The sequence below is a fragment of the Nyctereutes procyonoides genome, unplaced genomic scaffold (genome assembly GCF_905146905.1).
Source record: "Nyctereutes procyonoides isolate TBG_1078 unplaced genomic scaffold, NYPRO_anot_genome, whole genome shotgun sequence".
In the NCBI taxonomy this organism is placed as follows: domain Eukaryota; kingdom Metazoa; phylum Chordata; class Mammalia; order Carnivora; family Canidae; genus Nyctereutes; species Nyctereutes procyonoides.
In genome coordinates, this window is record NW_026575035.1 from 12,953,943 (window position 1) to 12,978,408 (window position 24,466).

General features: G+C 35.7%; 1 protein-coding gene across 5 annotated transcripts in view; it reads right to left on the reverse strand.

Moving 5' to 3' along the window:
• Window positions 1-24,466, reverse strand: part of SGK3 (serum/glucocorticoid regulated kinase family member 3) — a 133,348-nt gene that overhangs the window by 15,441 nt on the left and 93,441 nt on the right. For all 5 annotated transcript variants that reach the window (XM_055318156.1, XM_055318158.1, XM_055318159.1 and 2 more), the window contains exons 6-13: window positions 21,084-21,171; window positions 16,122-16,171; window positions 13,522-13,579; window positions 6,126-6,209; window positions 5,894-6,025; window positions 1,605-1,717; window positions 1,465-1,501; window positions 808-894 (exon numbers count right to left, since the gene is read on the reverse strand). In XM_055318156.1, coding sequence (XP_055174131.1) covers window positions 808-894; window positions 1,465-1,501; window positions 1,605-1,717; window positions 5,894-6,025; window positions 6,126-6,209; window positions 13,522-13,579; window positions 16,122-16,171; window positions 21,084-21,171 — 649 coding nt within the window. The remainder of the gene's footprint in view (window positions 1-807; window positions 895-1,464; window positions 1,502-1,604; window positions 1,718-5,893; window positions 6,026-6,125; window positions 6,210-13,521; window positions 13,580-16,121; window positions 16,172-21,083; window positions 21,172-24,466) is intronic.

Sequence of the window (24,466 nt, forward strand, 5' to 3'; positions counted from 1 at the left end):
GGCGCGATCCTGGAGACCCGGGATTGAATCCCACATCGGGCTCCCGGTGCATGGAGCCTGCTTCTTCCTCTGCCTGTGTCTCTGCCTCTCTCTCTCTCTCTCTCTCTCTCTGTGTGTGACTATCATAAATAAATAAATAAAAAATTAAAAAAAAAAAACAACAGGTAAGTAGGGCAGCCTGGGTGGCTCAGCGGTTTAGTGCCGCCTTCAGCCCAGGGCGTGATCTGGAAACCCGGGACTGAGTCCCACATCTGGGCTCCCTGCATGGAGTCTGCTTCTCCCTCTGCCTGTGTCTCTGCCTCTCTCTCTCTCTCTCTCTCTCTCTCTCTCTCTCAATCTGTGTCTCTCATGAATAAATAAATAAAATCTTAAAAAAAATCCAAACAAACAGGTAATTATATGGGGGGGGGATGGGTTAACTGGGTGATGGGCATTAAGGAGGGCACCTGATGTAATGAGAACTGGGTATCATATGCAACTGATAATCACTAAATTCTACCCCTGAAACTAATAATACATTATGTGTTAAATAACTTGAATTTAAATAAAATTTTTAACAAATAAGCAATAATTTATATCTTTGATGGGTTCTCTGTGGTAGCTCACAATCACAATTAAAAATACTATCAAAAAACTAAATGTTCTGAAGGGATGATTATCAGATATATCCAAGTGGCTAAATGCTTCCTGAAATGAGGATTTTATTTTACTTTTCTGATTTCAAGTACTGTATATGCAATTTGTGACTCATTTTTGCATTTTACTTATGATTATTTTATAAACAACAAATGAGAGACATTTTCTTACCTCTGGTGTCCCACAAAATGTTGTTGTTGTGTCAGAAATAGCAATTCCTTCTTTACAAAGCCCAAAATCTGTTAAGACAACATGTCCCTGACAAATACAGGGTCAATAAGATAAAACAATGCATGGGCATAAACTGACAATTTTTAAAACCATTTGACTATGAATTATAGACCCACAAGAAATTGCAAAAATGTTACAAAGAGTTTCGTGTACCCCTCATGCAGCTTCTCCCAATGCCAGTATCTTATATAACTCTACAGTTACTCTACTCTAAAGTAGTTAACCAGAGTGCCAATTTTATTGTTTTCACTATTTTTCTTACACGTATGCATTTGTGTGTGTGTGTGTGTGTGTGTGTGGTTCTATGCAATAGAGATGTGTAGATCTGTGTAACTACCACCACAATCAAGACAGAGTACTGTCCAACGCCCCAAAGGAACAAAAGAACTCACTCACTCATACTCATGTACTCCCCTATTTCCACTGTCCCTGTCACCTTGAAACCACTAATCTGTTTTCCATCTAAGTTTTGTCATTCGGAGAATCTTAAGTGTACATGGAATGATGCAATGTGGAACTCTTGAGACTGCATTTTTCCCCCTAAGCATAACAATGATAAAATTAAGAATTAGTAGATTTTTAAAAGATAATACTTACTACTGAATCCAAAAGAATATTTTCTGGTTTCAAGTCTCTATTAAATTGAAAGAAAAAGAAAAGCAAAACTGAGTATTCACTAAAATAAAGTAATAAAAAGACACTTCTGCAAGAAATACATTAAATACATTAAAATGTACCTGTACACTATTTTGATGGAGTGCAAGTAACCCAATGCACTGGCAATTTCAGCAGCATAAAACCTAGCTCTGTGTTCAGGAAAGGATCGTTCTCTCTGTAAGTGGAAAAACAGCTATAAAATGGAAGGGAAAAAGAAAGGATATTAAGATCAGTCACACAAAAAGTGAAAGAAATATATCCCATAAATACAAAAATAGGATTTGTTATTCTGAACATGAGATAAAAATGCACCAAAGGACAGAACTATGATTCTCCCTTATCTGTGTCCCCAACCTTGCAATCATTCTCTCTTCAACCATGCATCTTTCTTTACTCTTGCTAACTTTAACTTGCTCATCTCTTATTTACTACTCAATCTCAATGTCCAGTGTCCTCACCACTCTGGAGAAGATTATCAACCAAGACTGATGATCTTGATATTGCCATGGAGTCAATAAGGTCTCTCACTAACCCCTTTTTTTGACTGTGCTTTATTTCTTTAAAGATTTTATTTATTTATTCAGAACAGACACATAGAGAGAGAGGCAGAGACATAGGCAGGGGGAGAAGCAGGCTCCCTGTGGGGAGCCTGATGTGGGTCCTGGGACCATGACCCAAGTTGAAGGCAGACCCTTAACCACTGAGCCACCCAGGTGCCCCTTTGTGCTTTCATTTGGAAAAACAAAACAAAACAAAAAAACACTTCAGAGACTGCAAACAAGTAGCTGGCAGATCAAATATAATCCACAGATATAATCTGTTTGAGCCAAATACTGTTTTTAGAAAAATCTAAATTAACTGGTTAACATTTAAAAATGGAGAAAATTTTTTTTCGGTAAAAATTTAGTTTTGGTTTCTTCTGGGAAAAAAAAAAAAGAGGAAGCTCTGCAATATTAAGCCTAAATTCCAGTAGGGCAGCAGATGGCTGGCGCTGAGCAGCAGCTGGACACGCCAGCTCATTTCTTACACTTCTGAAATCGTATTTTATTTCTTTATTCTGCCCTTTATTCATGAGGTTACCTGCCTGGGCAAAGTTTTCCCCAGGTCCTTACTCTAAGTTCCCTGGCTTCTAGAGCAGTGATCTCACCTTAGGGTCTCCTTCTTCCTTGGAGAGTTCCATCTCACGCTCCTTTCTGGCCCCTTATGCTGCAGGGATACCAAGGTGTACGTCCTCGGTTTCTCCACTGTTACTCTTTCTCTGGATATCCTGCCCAAGTAACTGATCCATCCAGTGATTTTAACCACCACCTCTATGTTGACAGTCCTTTGTGTGGACATACCCCACCTAGACCTCTGCTTGGAACTTCTCTTGCAAAGACATGTTGCTTGCTGATCTTTCTTGAATATTTCATAAGCCAACAAATTCATCTTGTCTAGAACAGAGCCCCCGTCTTCTTTTACAGATTTACTGCCACTGCTGCTATATTCTTTAATGACATCACCATCACTTTCTATCCAGTCCTCTGAGCCATGGGAGGCAACGAGGTCCAGTGAGAAGAGTCAGGTTTTTTTACAGCTGACCAGACCTGGATTCAAATCCTAGTTCTCCTTTTGTGAGCAATTCATTTAACTTCTCTGACTTATTAAAACTGTCCCCAAATTTTTCTTAACCTCTTTTGAAAGATTACGGTGAAGATCAGTTATAAATATTTTTTTTAAGATTTTATTTATTTATTCATAGAGATGCGGGGGGGGGGGGGCAGAGACACAGGCAGAGGGAGAAGCAGGCTCCATGCAGAGAGCCTGACGTGGGACTTGATCCCGGGACTCCAGGATCATGCCCTGGGCTGCAGGCGGCGCTAAACCGCTACACCACCGGGGCTGCCCCTGAAGATTAGTTATAATAGATCCTGATAGAGTAGGGACGTGGGAGGCTGGCCTGGGATTCATCTGGATTGCTCCTTTACCTCTGTACCTCTGCTTTGTTAGCCTCTGTATCTAACTAATGAAAAAAATCTTCTGTTTTTATCTTTTAATTATTCCTGGAATACTTCTTCCTGTTTAGCCTGACTATTGCCTTTATTAGCTTATACTATTGTAATAATCTATTTATTGATCTGATCACATCAATCCAATACAATATTAACGAAAACTACCCAAAATGAAACCTGACCATTCACCAATGGTAGCTAACAATGACTGTTTATTAAATCAAAGGCACTATATTGAGGACCTTATATGCTTCTATTATTTAATCTACTCAAGTATCTTGAGGCAGAAAATTAATGAGGAAGCTGAGGTTCAGGAATTGTATTGTTTATACACCCAGTATTATATCAAAGTTAAGAACACATGTCAAGGTTAAAATGTTAAGTATGAAAATCAGGGGGATACTAGTAATAATTACAGGAAACCCATAATGATATTATACTCCCCCTACCTCCCTCTATCCTTTCTCATTTTTACCTGCTCTTCTGCCTACAGCCCCATTCAATTTCTCCTCCACCAACCCCAACATTCTATTTCATTCTTTTTATTTCCCCATTATCTTAGCCAGGTCTATCTTTTAGAATATAAGCCTACTCTTTCCACTTTTGTCACTCTGTTTAGAGTGATCACTATAAAAAGGGCTCAGAAGCAAGGTTCTAAAACAGGACAAAGAAACCACGGACAAAGCAGGAAGCTTCCAACAGGATCTCATCTGCAGTTAATGCCTTACAGGACATTTCAAATCTAGACTCAGGTCTAGATTAAATCCCTGGATTTAATTCCCTGACACTTACTTACTAGAGCATGGTGACATGGAGAAAGTCAGTTAACTTCTCTGAGCCTTAGTTTCCATTATCTATAAAATAGTGCTTATCTCAAAGAGTTGTAATGATTAATTGAATTAATGCCAATAAGATCATTACAAAGTGCCAGGCCCTCAATAAATTCTCAGGTTAGCACTTATGTACACACAAAATAAAATGACAACCTTTAATCTTCAACCTTCAAAGTTTTGCTTCTACACTGAGGAGGCATACGGCATTTCTGTCATATAGATGTAGGGTGTTGAATAATGATTCTATTAATGATCTTCCCCAAAATGATCTAGGTATGTCTTATTATCTTTCACGTTTGCAGAATAGACATTAGTCTTTCTTCTAATTCCTTTATTCTACAGTTAGGTATACTATATGAAGGCTGAAAGATCCCTTTGTAAAGATGGAACACTATCTATCAAAATAATTTTTGGTGGGATCCCTGGGTGGCTCAGCGGTTTGGTGCCTGCCTTCAGCCCAGGGTGTGATCCTGGAGTCCCGGGATCGAGTCCTGCGTTGGGCTCCCTGTGTGGAGCCTGCGTCTCCCTCTGCCTGTGTCTCTGCCTCTCACTCTGTGTCTCTCATGAACAAATAAATAAAATCTTAAAATAATAATAATAATTTTTGGAGACATTCACAGGTCATAGATCAAACAAGTTAGAAAGGTGTGAGGATTGAGAAACAGGAACAGGGGATGGTCTGCTGCTGCCTAAATCCTAGAATCACACTGCCTGAGTTCAATTCCTGGCTCTAATACTAATAACCACATGCCTTGAGCAAGTTACCTAGCTTCTCTGTGCCTCAGTTTCTTTATTTTATATAACATTTTATAAAATATTTTGTATAACATAGTTTATGTAAGTATACCTGATGCGTGTTAGCTATTACTATAATTATTAGGATGAGAGTAGCATTTTCCAAAGTGTATTTTAATATGCTTCTGATTCAGAGTTTTGAGGAATATTATTAACAGATTTGGTTCAAACAAATGGAACTGCATGCTAAGAAAATATTTTCAAAGAAATCTTGGCTTTGTTTAAGGTAGAACTCAAAGACTTTAACATGCTGAAACATATTGTGAATCACCAAGAAACATATTGTTAATTGTCAATGGGATAGAACATGAAACATTTTCCAAACTGACTTCACCACTGAACTCTTTATTAGAGGATCATCTCATTTGATTATAGTTTGCACGTTTTAGAAAATGACAGGCTAGGTAATCTTTATGTGCAACTGTGTAGACAATAATTACCTAACTACCAATCATGTTTTATTCTAACGTTTCAGTATATTATCTTGCTATACTATCTGTGAAGTCTGTAGCTGCACACAAAGGTTTTTTTATGAATCTTCCCACCTACACACCATAAGCTGCTTAAGAGCTTTGTTTACAATTCTCTATATCTTTGTGCTTATTAATTAGCCAGCATCATGAATCTAAGAGCTGTAAATGCTGGCCTATCCTTCCAAAAACTGAAGGCAAACAAAAAGTGTGACTTTATTCTATTTTTTCTAAACATTATCAACAATTAGAAAACTGATCATAAAACTCATAAACTTACCTCCCCTCCATTAACAAAATCCAGAACAAAATAAAGCTTTTCAGTTGTTTGGAAAGAATAATGTAATCCAACCAAAAATGGATGTTTCACATTTTTCAAAAGCACATTACGTTCAGCCATAATATGTTTTTGCTGTAAAAAAAGGTAAAGGATCAGCTTGTATTATATACCAGAAAACAATTCTGTTAATTCAGAAAATGGAGTTAGGAGAAACATTGCTCTTTCACTTTACCTCTTTTCTGTTCAGAACTACTTTTTTCTGTAACACTTTGACAGCATAAAATTTTCCATCCAGTTTCCGTTTTGCAAGAAGAACCTGTTGTAAAGATTGTGCATACTATTAAAAATCTCAATATTTTGATTGAAATTATTCACTTGCCAATAAATTCATACTTAAATTATGTACAAAGCAAGTCTACAATGGACCTAGATAATATATTTTAGTTTTGAACACTGAAAATTACTGAATTTATTTCTGTTCCACTTCTCCTTAGGTATTTTAACAAGACCGTAACAAAAAAAGAATGTTAGTCACTTGAATAGGCAGGTACCATTCCTTCGTCATTTAATATGCTGATGTTTGAGATTTTTACTAAATTTAAGTCCCAAAATCTAGACTGCTCGAGATCAAGTGTGGTGTGTGTGTGTGTGTGTGTGTGTGTGTGCGCGTCCATGCACACACACACCAGCCCTGAGTCCTCAAGAGTGTCCTTAGAAAATACTGAGGCTATCAACTTCTTGATACATAAAAAAAAGGAGAAGGAAATGGTATCTATGTGATCAAAATGCATTTTTGTTTTAACACTTAGGTTTCTCTCGTAACTTTCAAATTCAAAAGCATTCAGAGGAAGAAGCACCATGTATAGCTGAGTTTCTACAATGGGCTGGGTTGCATGCACTTTCAAGGATCTGAAGAAATTTAGAGGCTCTTGCCCCAGGAAAAAAGAAGACATACTTAGGATTTTGCAAATAATTTTAAGAGATTCAAGATGCCCAACAAGTTGTGTAGCTATTAAATAATACATTCCAAAGCTTTTTGGGATTATCTGACACAGCAACTAGTGATACTTCTGGGCCTTATATTCTTGTATGTATGTTCTCTTCCTCTGTAAAACTTAAAATACCAATCTAATCATGAGAAAAATATCAAATTCCAATTGAGGGACATCTTACAATATGTACATCTTACAATAGTATATCTAACTAGTGCTTTTCAAAATCATCAAGGTCCTCAAAAACAAGGAAAGTCTGAGAAACCATCACAGCTAAGAGAAGCTAAAGGAGACATGACAACTAAATGTGATGTGGTATTGTGGATGAGATTCCAGAACAAAAAAAGGACACTGGGTGAAAGGAAAGGAAATCTAAATAAACAATGGACCTTTCATCAATGTTGGCTCATTAATTGGAACAAATGTACCATGCTAATATAAGATATTAACAATAGGGACAGTGTGTATGGAGTAGAGGATGGTTTTGGAATTCTGTGAACTTCCTTTCTTTCTTCTTTATTCAATTTTTTCTGTAAATCAAAATTGTTCTAGAAAATAAAACCTATTAAAAAAAAAAAGAAAAGAAAACCTATCAATTAAAAAAATGTTTGTTTTTAATCAAGGTGGAGTCAAAACATCTGTAGGGTAAAAATGTCCCGTGCTTCACTTTTGACATTTTCCTCATTTTCCATTCTTTTATTTGATACAATATTTTACTCTATTGAACATCTTTCCTTCTTACATTTTTCCTTTACTCAACACCTCCCACCTGCCTGACCTTTCCAGCTCTGTTTTTTGTTGGTTTATCTTCCAGTACATGATGAGTAAATAATTCAAATGTGGCAATTAGGAGGTACCAATTTTCTTAAAGTAAGCATTTTTCCAATAGACTGGTAGATTTGGAGAATAGACATATGGTTAAGAAACAAACAGGCAAAAGGAAAATGGAACCAAGATCCCTTAATGGAGAAGAGTTTAGAATAATTTTTAGATCACCATTATTTATGTTAGCCTATCATATATTTATTCTATTTTTCAAACACATTGTGGATTTGCTTTCATTTACTTTTCCTTTTTTGTGTCTTCTGCTTTTGTTTTACTGTACTTTATTGGTTTCTAACCATTTTGTAAGGCTTTTAATTTTTATTAAACATAACACATATATAGAATAACCCACAAATCATAACAGTTTAGTAAATTACTGCAAAATGAACACACTATGTAACCACTATCTAGGTCAAAAAATAAAATATTATCATATAGTTGTGGGTTCATTTCTGGGTTTCTTTTCTGTTCCATTGATCTATGTGTCTATTTTTTTATTTACCCAAGGAATACACAAAAATGAGTTCAAAGGGATACATGCAACCTGTTTATAGCAGCATTATCTATAACAGCCAAATATGGAAAAAGCCAAAATGTCCACCAAAAGATGAATGGATAAAGATGACATGATATATATAATAGAATATTACTCAGCCATAAAGAAGAATGAATTCTTGCTATTTGCAATGACATGATGGAGCTAGAGAATATTACGCTAAGCGAAATAAGTCAGTCAGAGAAAGACAAATACCATACAATTTTATCCATACATGGAATTTAAGGAACAAAACAAAAGATCATAAGGGATAAACAAAACAAAACATCATAAGGGATAAAAAGAGAGAAGCAAATCAAGAAACAGACTCTTAACTACAGAGAACAAAGTGATGGTTATCACAGGGGAAGTGGGGGGGGGATGGGTTAAATGGGTGATAGGGATTAAGGAGTGCACTTATGATGAGCACTGGGTATTATATGTAAGTATTGAAACACTAAATTGTACACCTGAAACTGATATTACACTGGATGTTAGCTAACTGGAATTTAAATAAAAATATTTTAAAAATTTAAAAAACCCAACATCAGAAGCCTGAAGTACCCCTTCCTGTCTCCCCTATTTCAGAAACTACTTATCCCTGTCACAAATTTGTAGTAACACAGGTTTTGTCTTTTTTTAAATTTAACATAATTAGAATCATATAAAGTCTCTGACTTCTTTCACTCTAAATAACGTAATATGCATTCATGTTGTAGCATGTAGCATAATTTTGTATTTTTATTGTGCAGAACAATGCATTACATAGTTTAAAAAATTTAATTCCAGAATAGTTAATATACAGTGTTATATTAGTTTCAATGTGTATAATATAGTAATTCAACAATTCTATACATTATCCAATACTCACTATGGTAAGTGTACTCTTTTTTAAAAAAAAAAAATTTTAAAGACTTTTTTTTCTTTTTAATTCATGACACACACACACACACACACACACACAGAAAGAGAGAGAGAGAGGCAGAGACACAGGCAGAGGGAGAAGCAGGCTCCATGCATGGACTCCGATGTGGGAGTGGGACTTGATCCTGGGTCTCTAGGATCGCGCCCCAGGCCGAAGGCAGCACTAAACCGCTAAGCCACCGGGACTGCCCCCCCCCTTTTTAAATGGTAAGTGTACTACTCTTAATCCTCTTCATCTAATTCTCCCATCTCCTTACCCACTTCCCCTCTGGTAACCATCAGTTTGTTCTCCATAGCTAAGAGTCTGTTTCTTGGGTTTGTCCTTTTTTCCTTTTTTCATTTGTCTTGTTTCTTAAATTCACATATGAAGGAAATCATACAGTATCTGTCTCTCTCTGACCAACCTATCTCACTTAGCATAATACTCTCTAGATCCACCCATTCTGTTGTAAATGGCAAGATATCATTCTTTTTTATTAGCTTATAAACAATAGTGGTGTGTGTAGCTTTCTCAATCAGTGTTTTTGTATTCTTTGGGTAAATCCCTATAGCAGAATTACTGGATCATATAGTAGTTCTGCTTTTAATTTCTTGAGGAACTTCCATACTGTTTTCTATAGTGGCTGCATCAGTGCATAAGGGTTCCTTCTTCTCCACATCCTTACATTAGCCATTCTAACAGTTATAAGGTGATCTATCAATGTGGTTTCGATTTGCATTATTTCCCTGATGATGAGTGATGTTAAGCATCTTTTCATATGTCTGTTAGCCATCTGTATGTCTTCTTTGGAGAAATGTTTGTTCATGTCTTCTGCCCATTTTTTATTTGGATGACTTGGTGTTTGGTGTTGAGTTGTAGAAGTTCTTTATTTTGAATACTAACCCTGTATCAAATATGTCATTTGCAAAAAATTCTCTCCCATTTAGTAGGTTGTATTTTTGTTTTGTTGATTAGTTCCTTTGCTGTGCAAAGACTTTTTATTTTGATGTAGATTCAAAAGTTTCTTTTTGTTTTTATTTCCATTACCTCAAGAGACACATCTAGAAAAATACTGTTCTGGCTGATGTCAGAAATTACTGCGTATATGCTCTTCTAGGAGGTTTTAAGTCTCACATTAAGTCTTAATCCATTTTAAATTTATTTTTTGTATGGTGTAAGAATGTGGTCCAGTTTCATTCTTTTGCATACAGCTGTCCAGTATTCCCAACACCATTTGTTGAGGAGACTTTGTCCCAATGCATATTCTTGCCTCCTTTGTTGAAGATTAATTGACCATATAATTGTTGGGCTTATTTCTGGGCTTTCTATTCTGTTCCATTGATTTATGTGTCATCTTTGTGCCACTACCACACTGTTTTGATGACTACAGCTATGTAGTATATCTTGACATATGGATTGAGATACCTTCAGTTTTTTCTTTTTCAAGACTGCTTTTGCTATTGAGGGTCTTTTGTGGTTCCATACAAGTTTTAAGATTATTTCCTCTAGTTCTGTGAAAAACTGCATTATACAGTTTAATCCATTCCTTAATTGACAGACATTTAGATTGTTTATGAATTAGTGCATATGTGCACGTATTTCTGTTGGATATATATATGGGTAGAAGTAGAACCAATGTGTCACGCACGTAATTGCATATATTTAGCTTCAATAATTATCACCAGTTTTCAACAGCATAAAAAATGAAACACACAGGAATAAATCTAATTAAAGATGTGTAAAAACTCTATATAGGACAATAAAACAGTACTGAGAAAAATTAAAGATGAACTAAATTAAAAAAAAAAAATCCATGGTCACAGAAGACTCAGTGATATAAAAGTAACAACTCTTTCCAAATTGATCTGCAGTTCAATGCAATCCCAATCAAAATCCAGCCGAGGGACACCTGGGTGGCTCAGTGGGTGAGCATCTGCCTTCGGCACAGGGCTGAAGGGGTCCTGGCATTGAGTCCTGTATGGAGCTCCCTGTGGGGAGCCTGCTACTCCCTCTGCCTATGTATCTACCTCTCTCTGTGTGTCTCATGAATAAATAAAATCTTAAAAAAAAAATCCAGCTGAATTTTGTGGAAATTAGCATGCTAATTCTAAAACTTAAAAAGATATGCAGAGGGCTAAGACTCTTGAAGAACAAAGAGGGAGGACTTGTTTTGTTGGATATCAAGCTATTTTGCAGTCCAGTAGAACAATGGAACAAAATGTACAATCTCGAAACAGAAATATAAAACATAAAATCTAGAAGCAGATCCATGCATATATGGACAATGGATAAATGATGCAGGTCACCCTATAGATCAGTGGGAAAAGATCCGTCTTTTCAATAAATTGTGTGGGATCAGTTGGATATCAATAGGGGAAAAAATGAACTGTGACACCCTGCAACTTCATAGTATATCCAGGAACCAATTTCTGGTAGACTCTAGATCTAAACATGAAATTTCCAAAAGATAATACTTTTTTTTTTTAAGATTTTATTCATGAGAGCCACACACACCCAGAGAGAGAGAGAGAGAGAGAGAGAGAGAGAGAGAGAGAGGCAGAGACATAGGTAGAGGGACAAGCAGGCTTCCTCCAGGGAGCCTGATGTGGGACTCTATCCCAGGACCCTGGGATCATGACCTGAATCAAAGGCAGACGCTCAACTACTGAGGCACCCAGGTGCCCCCCCCCCCCATAATACGTTTTGTTTTTAATGACAGATTATCTCTAACATCCCAACAAACTGAGCATTTTGAGTGCAGTATCCCTCTCTAACCTTCTGTTGCTGTACTAGTACAATGTCCAGCATGTAGTGGGTAGCCAATATATGTGTGCTGAATTAACACACGTGGATTTAAATGTATGGTCACAGTTTCTGGTATCCAGGGAACTCAGAAAACAAACTAGAGATATCCAAAGCTAGAAATGCAGCAAACTATAATTAAACACATGCATATTTATTTTCACTACAGATTGAAGTGTAATGCAAAAAATCACTTAAATCTATCTGATGATTCTGGTAACTCCATCTATGATGCTTTTGGCCTTAAAGCAGATTCTCCTTCCCTGGTTTGGCCACATGATCAAATTATAGGATTCATCTGATACTCACTGTATGAGGAACAGCAGGGTTTTCACATATCCCTTTCTTTCCCCAACTGTTATTTTCAGAGCTGCTCATTTTTGTTTTTCCAGCTTCAGCTTAAACAGCACCTCTTTAAAGAAGCCATCCTTGGACACCCATCTGAAGAGGAATTTCACCGCCACTTGCCTACTGTCCTCCATCACTTCATGCTATTCTTTATTTATATCACAATCCCCATTACTGCTTTTAATTATTTAATTGACTGCATATTTTTTATTATATATTTTTTATTAGAGTCGGATTTGCCAACATATAACACCCAGTGCTCATCCCGTCAAGTGCTGACTGCATTTTTTTAAAAGATTTTATTTATTTATTCATGAAAGACACAGAGAAAGAGAGGGAGAGGCAGAGACATAGACAGAGGGAGAAGCAGGCTCCTTGCAGGGAGCCGGATGTGGGACTCGATCCTGGGACTCCAGGATCATGCCCTGCACCAAAGGCAGGTGCTCAACCACTGAGCCACCCAGGCATCCCTGACTGCGTTGTTTTTTTTTTTTTTAAGATTTTATTTTTATTTATTCATGAGAGACAGAGACAGAGAGAGAGGCAGAGACACAGGCAGAGGGAGAAACAGGCTCCATGCAGGAAGCTCGACGCGGGACCCAATCCTGGGTCTCCAGGATCAGGCCCTGTGCTGAAGGCGGCGCTAAACCACTGAGCCACCCGGGCTATCCTTGACTGCATATTTTTAATTGGCTATTTTCTCTACTAGGTTACAAGCACCACAAAGGTAGTAACTATGTCATTTTAAAATTTTTTTAAATTTTATTTTTAAGATTTATTTGTTCATGAGAGACAGAGAGAGAGAGAGAGGGAAAAAGAGAGAGAGAGAAGCAGAGACATAGGCAGAGGGAGAAGCAGCCCCCCACATGGAGCCTAACGCAGGACCCGATCCCGGATTCCGGGATCATGCCCTGAGCTGAAGGCAGATGCTCAACCACTGAGCCATCCAGGTGTTCCAGTAACTATATCATTTTTGTTCAATACTCTCTAACCAGAACCCAGTATGCTGCTTGGCACATCGGAGGGGCTCAATAAATACTTGAACAAATGAATTTTATGTTAAAATTGAAGTAGATGCCTTATCTCCCTACGTATTTCAAAGATAGAGAAAAGCATTGTAACTCCATACCCTGCATACCAATAAGTCCTGAAGCCTGGAATACATAAGGCATGCATTTCTTAGGTACTTATTTACTGAATGGCAAATTAAAAACACTCTTACCTTGCCAAAGCTGCCTTTTCCAATAACTTTCAGGAAATCAAAGTCTGTTGGTTTAGCACTGAAATAAATGGACAATGACAAGATTTAGCTTCCTAGAAATTGGAAAGATGTCAACTTTTAAACATTACTTAGCACCTACTCTTTACTAAGTAAATGCTGAGCACAAGGCATTTCAGCATGATGACTCCAGCTTCCACACTGGTAGTAACTCATTCTGAATATAAAATAGATTAATAATGAATAGTAGTAACATCTACTTTCTGATAAGACATTTTATAACTTTATTTAAGTCTTGTTAAGTTCTGCTTAAGAGGGATTTTAATAATAGTCTCTTTGGGAAAAAGGATGTATCTATGCCTGTATATTGTTTTGAACTCAAAATAGTTTCTATTTAAATCAATTTTATTAACCATAAACTCACCAATGTTGTTAATGAGGACACTGAATAATTATATAAATTAGTAATATATTTCAAGGACTGCCTCGTCTGGCAATTCTTCTGACATGTATACGTCACTTACTGTACATTACAGATAAAAGACCTCTCTGCTCATACATGGTAATGCAGAAAATCCAGTAGAGAAACCAGAGGGAACACTAGTTTTGTCCTTTTATTTATATTAACCTGTCAGGTAAAAACGACATTGGCTATAGGTAGGCAAAAGCACATTGCAGCAGAAAGCAGAGCCTAAACAGACAGAAGAGCTGTTTCCTTCAACACAGACTGAATCCTAAGTTGGACTAGGAAGAGGAGAACGACTCCATTTAGATTTTAAATTTCCTTTAATTTTTTAAAAAAGGATTGATTATTTATTTATTTGAGAGAGAGAGAGAGCGCACATGTGCACACACGAGAGCATGCAACAAGAGGGAGGGAGAAGCAGAGAGAGAGAGGGAGAAGCAAGACTCCCTGTTGAGCTGGAAGCCGATGTGGGGCTCAATCCCAGAACTCTGAGATCACAACCTGAGCTGATGGCAGATGCTCAACTGGACTGAGTCACCCAGGTGCCCCTAGACTTTAAATCTACTTTAATTCATTATCAAAATAAAGTCAATTCAAACATGAGAGTAACACAAGGTCTAGGTTAAATAATAACAGGTAAAGGTTAGGGAGATAAATACTTAACTTATTATTAACTTTAACTTAACTCAGGTGTTTTTCTTCTTCAAGAATCTGCTCTTTGGACTAGTTATTTTGCTCCTGAATGATATGCTGAGACACTTAAGTATTTTTTTTAAATAAATGTAACAGCAAAAAATCTTGCAAATTCCTCAAACATAGTAAATAGGCTAACTGAGGCAATACCCAAGGTCCCACTGTTAACTGTCAGTGATGAACTCTAAGTGAAAGCAAGTTTCTGTTTCTGTGCTGCCTGACCAACTTAGTGTATGACAACAGAAAAACATGCTCAAGACCAAACCTTCCCTTTCAGCTACCACCCCATTTCTGTGCTTTCCTTTGCAACAGAACTCCTCAAGTAAGAGATTTAATTCTTTATCTATTCCTGCTGTCCTCTCCTCTAGGTCTCTCTTGAACTCTTTCTTATCAGGGTCTGTACCCACCACACCACTGAAATGGCTCACAAAGGTCAAATCCGGTGGTCAATTCTCAACAATTATCTGCTTTACCAGCAACATTAACGGAGTTAATTACTCCTCCCTTGACACACTTTCCTTCAACTGATTTTGTGACATTGCATTCCCAGTTTTTCTACCTTACTGCAATGTTGTAGTCTCCCAGCACCCAATCCCTGAGCCATTTCTCAACTGTCTACTCACTAAGTGGACCAAAGGAGTGAGGGAAACATAATGTCCTGGGATAAAAGACAGACTACTTCAGAATGAGTCCAATGAACCTGAAAAAGAATAATTATACATAAGGATGGCAACACTATACTTTTTCTTCACGGCAGATACCACTAATCTGTCAGGGCACTCCTCAAACTGAGCCAAGAAGTGGCCTTGGAATCCTTTGTATTTGTAGTCTAGGCATTCACTTCTAATGAACTGCGGGAGTTGACACTCAAGATGGAGTCTATATTTGCCATTTCTGCTGCTCCTCAAACTGTCTTCCCTGTGCTCAAATATGGGACTGTGGGAGGAACTGGTCAGAGCAAGTTTAACAGCCTGTACGATGCTAAGCATGTCCATCACAACTCCTCTGAAACAAGCTGGCTGACACTTAGGGTTTCACCAATAACACTGAGCACCAGAGAGAATATCTGTTAGGTCTGCATGGATACTTTTGTCAGAGTACCTCTCAGGACTTAAGATCTCCCGAGAAATATGGTCTCCTGGTTACACACACACACACACACACACACACACACACACACACACCATAAAAATAACAATGGCAGAACAGTAAAACCCAATTAATAAATTATGGATTTAAAAACTCCTCAGAGCTCTATTACAGTAATGCAAAGCTAGAGCAGTAAAATACGCAAGCATGTGATGGTACTATATTCAGTGTAACTGTGGTTCTTATATTTCATAGGATTCTAGTTAAACCGGTGTAATTAAACTGGTGTATATTTGCATAGTCACAAAAAAGGTCTTCCTAGAATTCAATTAGGGGATGTCTGAAACAAACTTACTGAGGATTTCCAGATGGTCCCAGGTTGATGTTCTGTGAGGTAGAGTGTAGCTATTGGGATGGGGGAAAAAACAGTAACACTTTTATTGGAGCTTCAAAGGTTAACAGTCAATGAATGTTTCTGAAAATAAAATATACATAATTCTACCACAGATATTGGATGTATTTTCATATTAAAGAAACCTGAAGTCCTAATTCTTAAAAAATGCAGAAAGTTATTTGGAAACATACAATCAATATAAACAAACTCATTTTTATGATAAATTTCAAGAGCAGTTTTAAGGAAAAAATATGGCAGAAATGAAGCTCAAAGTTGTCAAATGAATGAAGTAAACTGGGGAAAGGTCCTTGGACAAGTGGGTTTAGAAACCACAATTTATGAAGGATCATTTCTACATTTAAAAAGCTGGTAAATGGCTGTCTTTTTTTCAAAATTTTCAAATAATTGCTTATTAATTTTATGATATGCAAATGATACTAAGATGATGAAGACTGCAAATGCTTGACTGAATTATAGGAGACAGACTTATTTCTAAATCAAATATATGTAGACAAGAGAGTTTTTCTAATTCTACCACTGTAGGTAAATAAAAATTTTATTTTGTTTCGTTTTATTTTAAAGATTTTATTTATCTGACAGAGAAAGAGAGAGAGAACACAAGCAGGGGGAGCGAGAGGGGGAGAAGCATGCTTCCTGCTGAATAGGGAACCCAACGTGGGGCTCGATCCCAGGACCCTGGGATCATGACTTGAGCCAAAGGCAGACACTTAATTGAGTAAGCCACCCAGGTGCCCCAAATAAAAATTTTAGATAGCCTTTTCTCTTTACAATAATTAATATGGTAAATTTGATCCCTAATACTAATTTAGAAGCAAATCTTTACTTACCTACTATGCCAAAAAGCAATTTAACCTAAAATAGATTCTAGCTCACTAATTAGCTAGAAATTTAACCCCAAGTCCCATAAGATTAATCTAGTGATCCTATTAATGTGAGCACTTTTTGCAAAGCCAAGTGTAAGTGAATTGCTTCACATAAATTCCCTTTGAAATTCTTTATGCATACAGAGAATTAAAAGTTATATATATCCCAAATATGCATACTTTTACTACAGCTCTATATAATTACATTTCATATAAGTTATAGATATAAAATAAGCTTTAAAGAATTTTTCTCTTTAGGTTAATCAGAACCAAAAAATTTTATCTAAGCAATTTCTTCTTAGAGACATATATCATATATATTTCCATTTAAATTCATTTGAAACTTATAGACAACCTCTAGAATACAAACTACTTTTAAAAATAAAGGGCAAAAATTCCTAAGTATAATAATACATTTCTTATAAATAATACTGGCACCAGCTTCTTACTTACAAATTTATTTCCTACCAATCAATATCTTTACACAAAAAACTTTCAAGTAATACATTTTCAGTCCCCAGAAGACAGAAATAGAACCATACAATCTAGCACAAGACAAAAAAAAATATGTTAAAAATCCGGTTCATGAAATTAGATTTATCTTGTGCCATAATTTTAACATGGAATAATCTTTTCTACTTATATATTATAGTGTTCCAGAGAATCTGATAAAATAAGCAAACTAAGTTACAATTCTGATACGTTTATCTTTTAATGAATGTGCAGAAAACTTACGGATTACTTTTTCTCTTTTTTTAAAGATTTATTTCAGAGAGAGAGGGAAGGGACGAGAGAGTGAGCAGAGGCAGGGGCAGAGGGACAGAATCTTCACGCAGACTCTCCACTGAGTGAGGAGCCCCATGCAGGGCAATCCCACGACTCGAGATCATGACCTGAGCCAAAACTAAGAGCCAGCTGTTCAACTGACTAAGCCACCTAGGCCCCTCAAAACTGGATCACTTTTCCATGCAACTAACTAACTTTCTTATATAAATGAAGGAAGATGATTCAGTAAGCATGGATTTAACAATAGGACAACTTGTGCCCTAAATCACACCATTATGTAGGAAGATTTCAATACATAGCAATGATTTTCCTAATAGAGCACATTTCTGAAATGATAATGGAAATTACTGGGAGATATAATTAGATAACCTTTTACTCTATTTTTAAAAATTACATCTAAATAGTAAACTGAGGGCGAGATATAATTTATTAACAGTGAACACTAACCAAAAACATAAGTTTCCTGATTTATTTTGGCTGCTTTCTCTCTCTAAAAAAGTTGAAACATCTAGATGCCCTCAAAGGTATTTTCTGGCTATTAATTTAGTTATCCACTTAGAAGTCCTTAATAAATAGCTACAGCAGGGTGCCTGGGTGGCTTAGTCGGTTATGTGTCAGGTCATGATCTCATAGGTCTTTTTTTTTTTTTTAAGATTTATTTATGATAGACATAGAGAGAGAGAGGCAGAGACACAGGAGGAGGGAGAAGCAGGCTCCATGCCGGGAGCCTGACATGGGACTCGATCCCGGGACTCCAGGATCGCGCCCTGGGCCAAAGGCAGGCGCTAAACTGCTGAGCCACCCAGGGATCCCCATGATCTCATAGGTCTTGAGATGGAGCCATTGGTTGGGCTCTGCACCCAGCGGGGATTCTCTCCCTCTGCCTCTCTCTCACATGCACTCTCTCTCAAATAAATCTTAAAATAAAAAAAAAAAAAAGCTATAGCTGTAAGGCAAAACACAGCTCTTTCTCTTTTCTGAAGAGATTCTTTTCATCCATATCTTAAAACTGCAAGAGGTCCTAGTCCAAATTTCAGATTTTATGGATGAAAAAAGAGACAGGAAATAAAATTCAGATCTAAGGCCAAAATCAGCAGAGAACAGGAACCAGAATTCGGGAAGTTCTCATTAGTCTGGTTCTTTCTTCAAAACCAGCTGTCTCCTATGGCAAGGCAAGGTATTTTTCAAATGACCTAAACCTATATACTCTCAATATGATTAGCAAGCAAAATATGGAAAATCAGGGTTACATACATTTTATTCTTTAACATATTTTTAAATAATTTCATCTTTTTCAATGAAAAATATGTTCTCATAGTTGGAAAACATGGAAAGTACCAAGAAGAAAATGCTTTTAAAAAATCTGTAACCTTATTGACAGATGATTTTGCAAATATTACAGTAATTTCATATAGTCTTTGTGTAGCTTTAAAAAACTGGTATCATACTGTGAAAATATGCATAAAAATTTTATACACTAATTTCAGGTAACAGTATGTCAAAACTTAAAATATTAATATCTCAGAATACACAATATATGGGGACAAACACTATTTGATTGATGAATTTAAACTGATTCTAATTTTTCATATAAACTGTACTAAAATGAGTATCTTTTTTTTTTCCCTGTGTGAAGAATTATTTCATTTGCATCAACTCCTAAATGACTTGAATATTTTCATGTTTGGTACACATTGCCAAATTGCTTTCCAAAAGAGTTGCATAAAATTACAGCAATGCCAGGAAAACCCGAGGGTGCCTACTGTGCTTTAACCCTTATCAGTCCTAAAGTATTTTATCTACTTAAATTTTTGTTAATTTGTCAGAAAAAAAATCTCTTTTATACAAATTTCACTTGCTATTGGCATTGAGGTTGAACATTCTCCCATCTGTTCACTAACAGTATTTCTTCATGCTCCTTTTCTTTTAACCTACTGGGGTCTTAAATATTCTTTTTTTCAAAAATCCATTTGTGTGATATTTTTACACAAATGTTTTTCCTTTTTATGCCTTATTTATTACGAATTCTGTCCCAGTTTGTTTCTCTTTTGACATGATGCACAGATATAAAATTAAAATATTCTTTTATGGATCATATCACAAATGGAAAAGATGTATCAGTTCTCTACTGGAAACCCTCTTATGATATCAGAGAAGGAAAATTACTACTTTATAGTAGCTGCAAAAAAGGAATAGGACTATTCTCCAAATAAAGATTTTAGCTGTGGGACATAATATTCTGATTCATATTATCTTTCAAATCACAAAAACAGAACCATGACAAAATAAGACATTATAAAGACAAAAATACACTTCAACCTAACACCTCTGATTTTCATGTATATATTAACCAAACATTTATATCTAGTTTTCATCACTTTTTAATTATAAAGGTGTTACCCATGTTTATTTACATTTTTCATTATAATTTTAATCGCTAAATAATAATTCTCTGGGTTAAGTTATTGCAATTTATCTTTCTCACATCACTTTCTAAAGTAAATGCTAAAAACATCTTTATAATAAGCCACAGCTTATTATATTTATTTATGTGTTATTACAATTGATTTAAAAAAATAAGAATATCCTATTCTTGATTTGGAACACATACTGATTATGTGTGTATACCTATAGGAATAAAACAGTTGATGCCAACTGGCACATGTGTATTGACTGTTCTGCACCAAAAAACCTGGCTATGTAGAGGAAGAAGTATTAAATTAACATTCTGGTTGAAAAGGCCTTTCCTGCTGGCCAAAATTCAAAATAATAGTTTAAGTATGTTAATGATTATGAAGATACATAATGACAAAAAATTAAGATGTAAAGTGAAGAGAGTAGAATATATAATTATATATGCTGTACAATTAAAATCAGGTAACTTAAAAATCCTTATATATTAAGAGAAGAATAGAAAGAAAATTACTAAAATGTTAAAAATTACTGGTCTGATTAGTGATAAGGAAGTAATATATCAATTTTCAAAACTTTCTACTAACTAAACTTTCTACTACTCTTCCTACTAAATACTAACATAACTTACTTTTTATCATAAAAGTACTCATTTATAAATTTTGAAAGAAACAGTAATTATAAGAGGTGTACACATTTGTCTTTATGTATTCTAGAGAGTAGAAAATTTATAATTGATGAAATTACATCATTTTAAGTAAATGTTGCCCTAAAGATGCCAGTAATTTCATCTTTGGGGAATAGTAGTTTTTCTATTAAAAAATACAATCCCTCCTACTACCTTCTGAGTACTTCTTTCATCCTCATCTTCAGATGGATCTGACTGATGTTTTGGACTGTCCATTTGAAGAAATGTTCTGACGTCTGGACTAAAAACAAAAATTAACTTTATTATGACCTTGAAAGCATTTCTATAGCTTTTCTCCATTTTAAAATGAAAATAACCATAGTAGCATTAACAGCATGAAAGCCAATACAATCCATCAATATTATTATAAAAGGAACAAGCTGATTAGTTTTTTAAAAATAGGGAATCCAACAGACAAATGGTCAAAGATACAAACAAGGCAGTTCATAAAGAAAAACCCTAGGAAGATGTCTAGCTTAACTAATAATCAAATACAAATTAAAACACCAATGATATACCACTTTATGTTCATTAACCGGAAAAATCAGAAAGGTAATACCAGAAGTTGGTTAGGAATATAGGAGGAGACACACCCTCATCCATTGCTAGTAAGAATGTAAAATGAGGTAACTTTTCTGAAAAGGAATTTGGCAATATTTGGTGAAACTGTGTATGTTTTTTTCCTATTCTACAAATTCCAGTCCTACGAATTCCAGTTCTACGAATACGAATAAACTACAAAAAAATTATCTGCAGGGTTCAGTGAAAGACCCATAACTAAGACACTCATTCCAACTTTCTCTATAGTACTGAATTAGAAGCAAAATAGGCATCTACCACTAGAGAAATTAGTAAGAAAGATACAGTTGATGCCCACAAAGAATTGCACTCAAGAGTCAAAAACAAGGGACGCCTAGGTGGCTCAGCGGTTTAGCACCTGCCTTCAGCCCAGGGCATGATCCTGGAGTCCCGGGATTGGGTCCCACATCAGGCTCCCTGCGTGGAACCTGTTTCTCCCTCTGCCTATGTCTCCGCCTCTCTCTCTCTCATGAATAAATAAATAAAATATTTAAAAAAAAAGAACCAGAAACAAAACACTGTATAGCACAGTATCATTTTTGTATATTTATTACATACTCACAGATGTGAAGCAACACCCAAAATACAAATTCCAAGGACATATAACAAATATATTAAAATGAGTATTAACAGGAGGGATGAAGAGGAGGGATGATCTTCATACACATATGAAGATCAAAGATGAAGTGGAAAAAAAATGGGACTAAACTACAAGAGGAGACTTAATGCACGAATGCACTGACAGGATGGCATTAATGATGATGCTGAGGGATGATTTAATCTCTGTGTTTGAGGTACCTCTTCCTCAGATTGTTCTTAATAATTAAGTAAAATTCATTGTAAAAATTTCAGAAAGATGAAAAATAATTTTTAAAAACACTAGGGGCTGGTAAGCACATAAAATAGTGCAGTCACTGTGAGAAACAGTTTGGCAGTTCCTCAAAATGTTCAACATGGAATTTCCATATGACTAAGCAATTCCATTCCTAGGTATGTACCCAAGAAAAATAAAAACATATTCACACAAAAACTCAAAACAAATGTTCCCAGCAGCATTATTTACAATAGTCAAAAAGTAGAAACAACCCAAATGTTCACCAACTGATGAATGGACAAACAAGATTTAGCATATTCATACAAAGAAATATTATTCAGTCTTAAAAAGGAAGTACTGACACATGATCCTCCATGGTGACCTCAAAAACAATGTTCTAAAATAAAAAAAGGTCACATATTGTATGACTCCACTTTTTTTTTTTTAGATTGTATTTATTTATTCATGAAAGACACACAGGGAGAGGCAGAGACAAAGGCAGAGGGAGAAGCAGACTCCATGCAGGAAGCCCAATGCAAGACTTGATCCCAAGACTCCAGGATCACGCCTGAGCCAAAGGCAGACACTCAACCGCCGAGACACCCAGGCATCCCATATATGACTCCACTTATATGAAATGTCCAGAATAGGCAAATCCATAGTGACATAAAAGTAGATTAGTAGTTGCCAAGGGTTGGAAGAAGGGAGAAATTAAAAAATACAGTTGACTCTTAAACAATGTGGGGATTAGAGGCACCAATGCCTCATGTAGCTGAAAATCCATGTATAACTTTTGATTCCCCCCAAATTTAACTAACAGCCTACTGTTTGCCTGAAGCCTGACCAATAACATAGTTGATTGACACATATTTTGTGTCATATGTATTATATACTGCATTCTTACAATATAAAATGTTATTAAGAAAATCTTAAGAGAAAACACATTTACAGTACTGCATTTATCAAAAAATAAGCCATGCATAAGTGGACCTGCACAGTTCAAACCCGTGTTGTTCAAGGGTCAACTGTAGTCACTTTGGAGTCATGTTAATGTTAGATTAGACTTCGAGGAATAGAATGGGATAGTTGTGATGGCTGTACAACAATGTAATTATATTAAATACCACTGAATTGAATACTTTAAAAATAGTTAAAAGGGTGAATGATATTTATGTGAATTTTATCTCAATAAAAATTTTTTTTAAAGGTGAGGGTGAGGATCTTCAATCTTACCACCATGAGGCAACTATTACTTATCTTGGTGGTATTTTATTTCAAATCTTCTTCCTGCACTGTAAGACCATCCTGTATATAAGTTATTTTTATTTTACTGTTTTTCACCTAAAAAATTACACCATAAACATTTCCCCATGTTGTTAAAAATTCCTTGTAAGCAGTCACTTATGATAAATGTATGATGTTGTATGATAAGAATGCACTAAATGTCACTCAATGACTCCCTTGCTTTAGGATATGTAGATGGCCTCCAACTTTCTACTGTACAAGTTTCACTGCTACAAATAATGTTGCAATTGGTAATCCTTCTGCATACCATTAGAACTACATTTATTATTTTCACTATGGGTTTTTAAAAATAAACTTATTTGGTCTGAATTATAAACCATTTTCAAGCTTTAAATACAGTTTGTTAATGTGATTTTTAGAGAGGTTATACTAATTCCATTATCTTCCAGCAGTACATGAACATCCTGAAGACTCTCTCCAGTTCTGGTTAGCATTAAATATTAGCTCATAAAACTCTTAACAATTTAATAAGTGAAAAGTAATAATTTAAAGAAAAGACACTCCACTTTATTAGTAATTAGTGAAATACAAATTAAAGCAACAGTAAGATACCACAATCCACTCACCAGAACGGCTGAAATGGAAGAGTCTAACAATACTAAGTGTTGGTGAGGTGAGCAGTGCAATCTCAGACATGGATAGTGGAAGTATTATTTGCTACAATCACTTTGGAAAACATTAACATTATCCTGTAAGGTTAAGCATATAATACCTTATAACCTAGAAGTTCTACTCCAAATATATCAGAAATGTTATGCACGAAAAGATGTTAATGGCAACATTATTTTTTTTTTTTAATTTATTTATGACAGTCACAGAGAGAGAGAGAGGCAGAGAC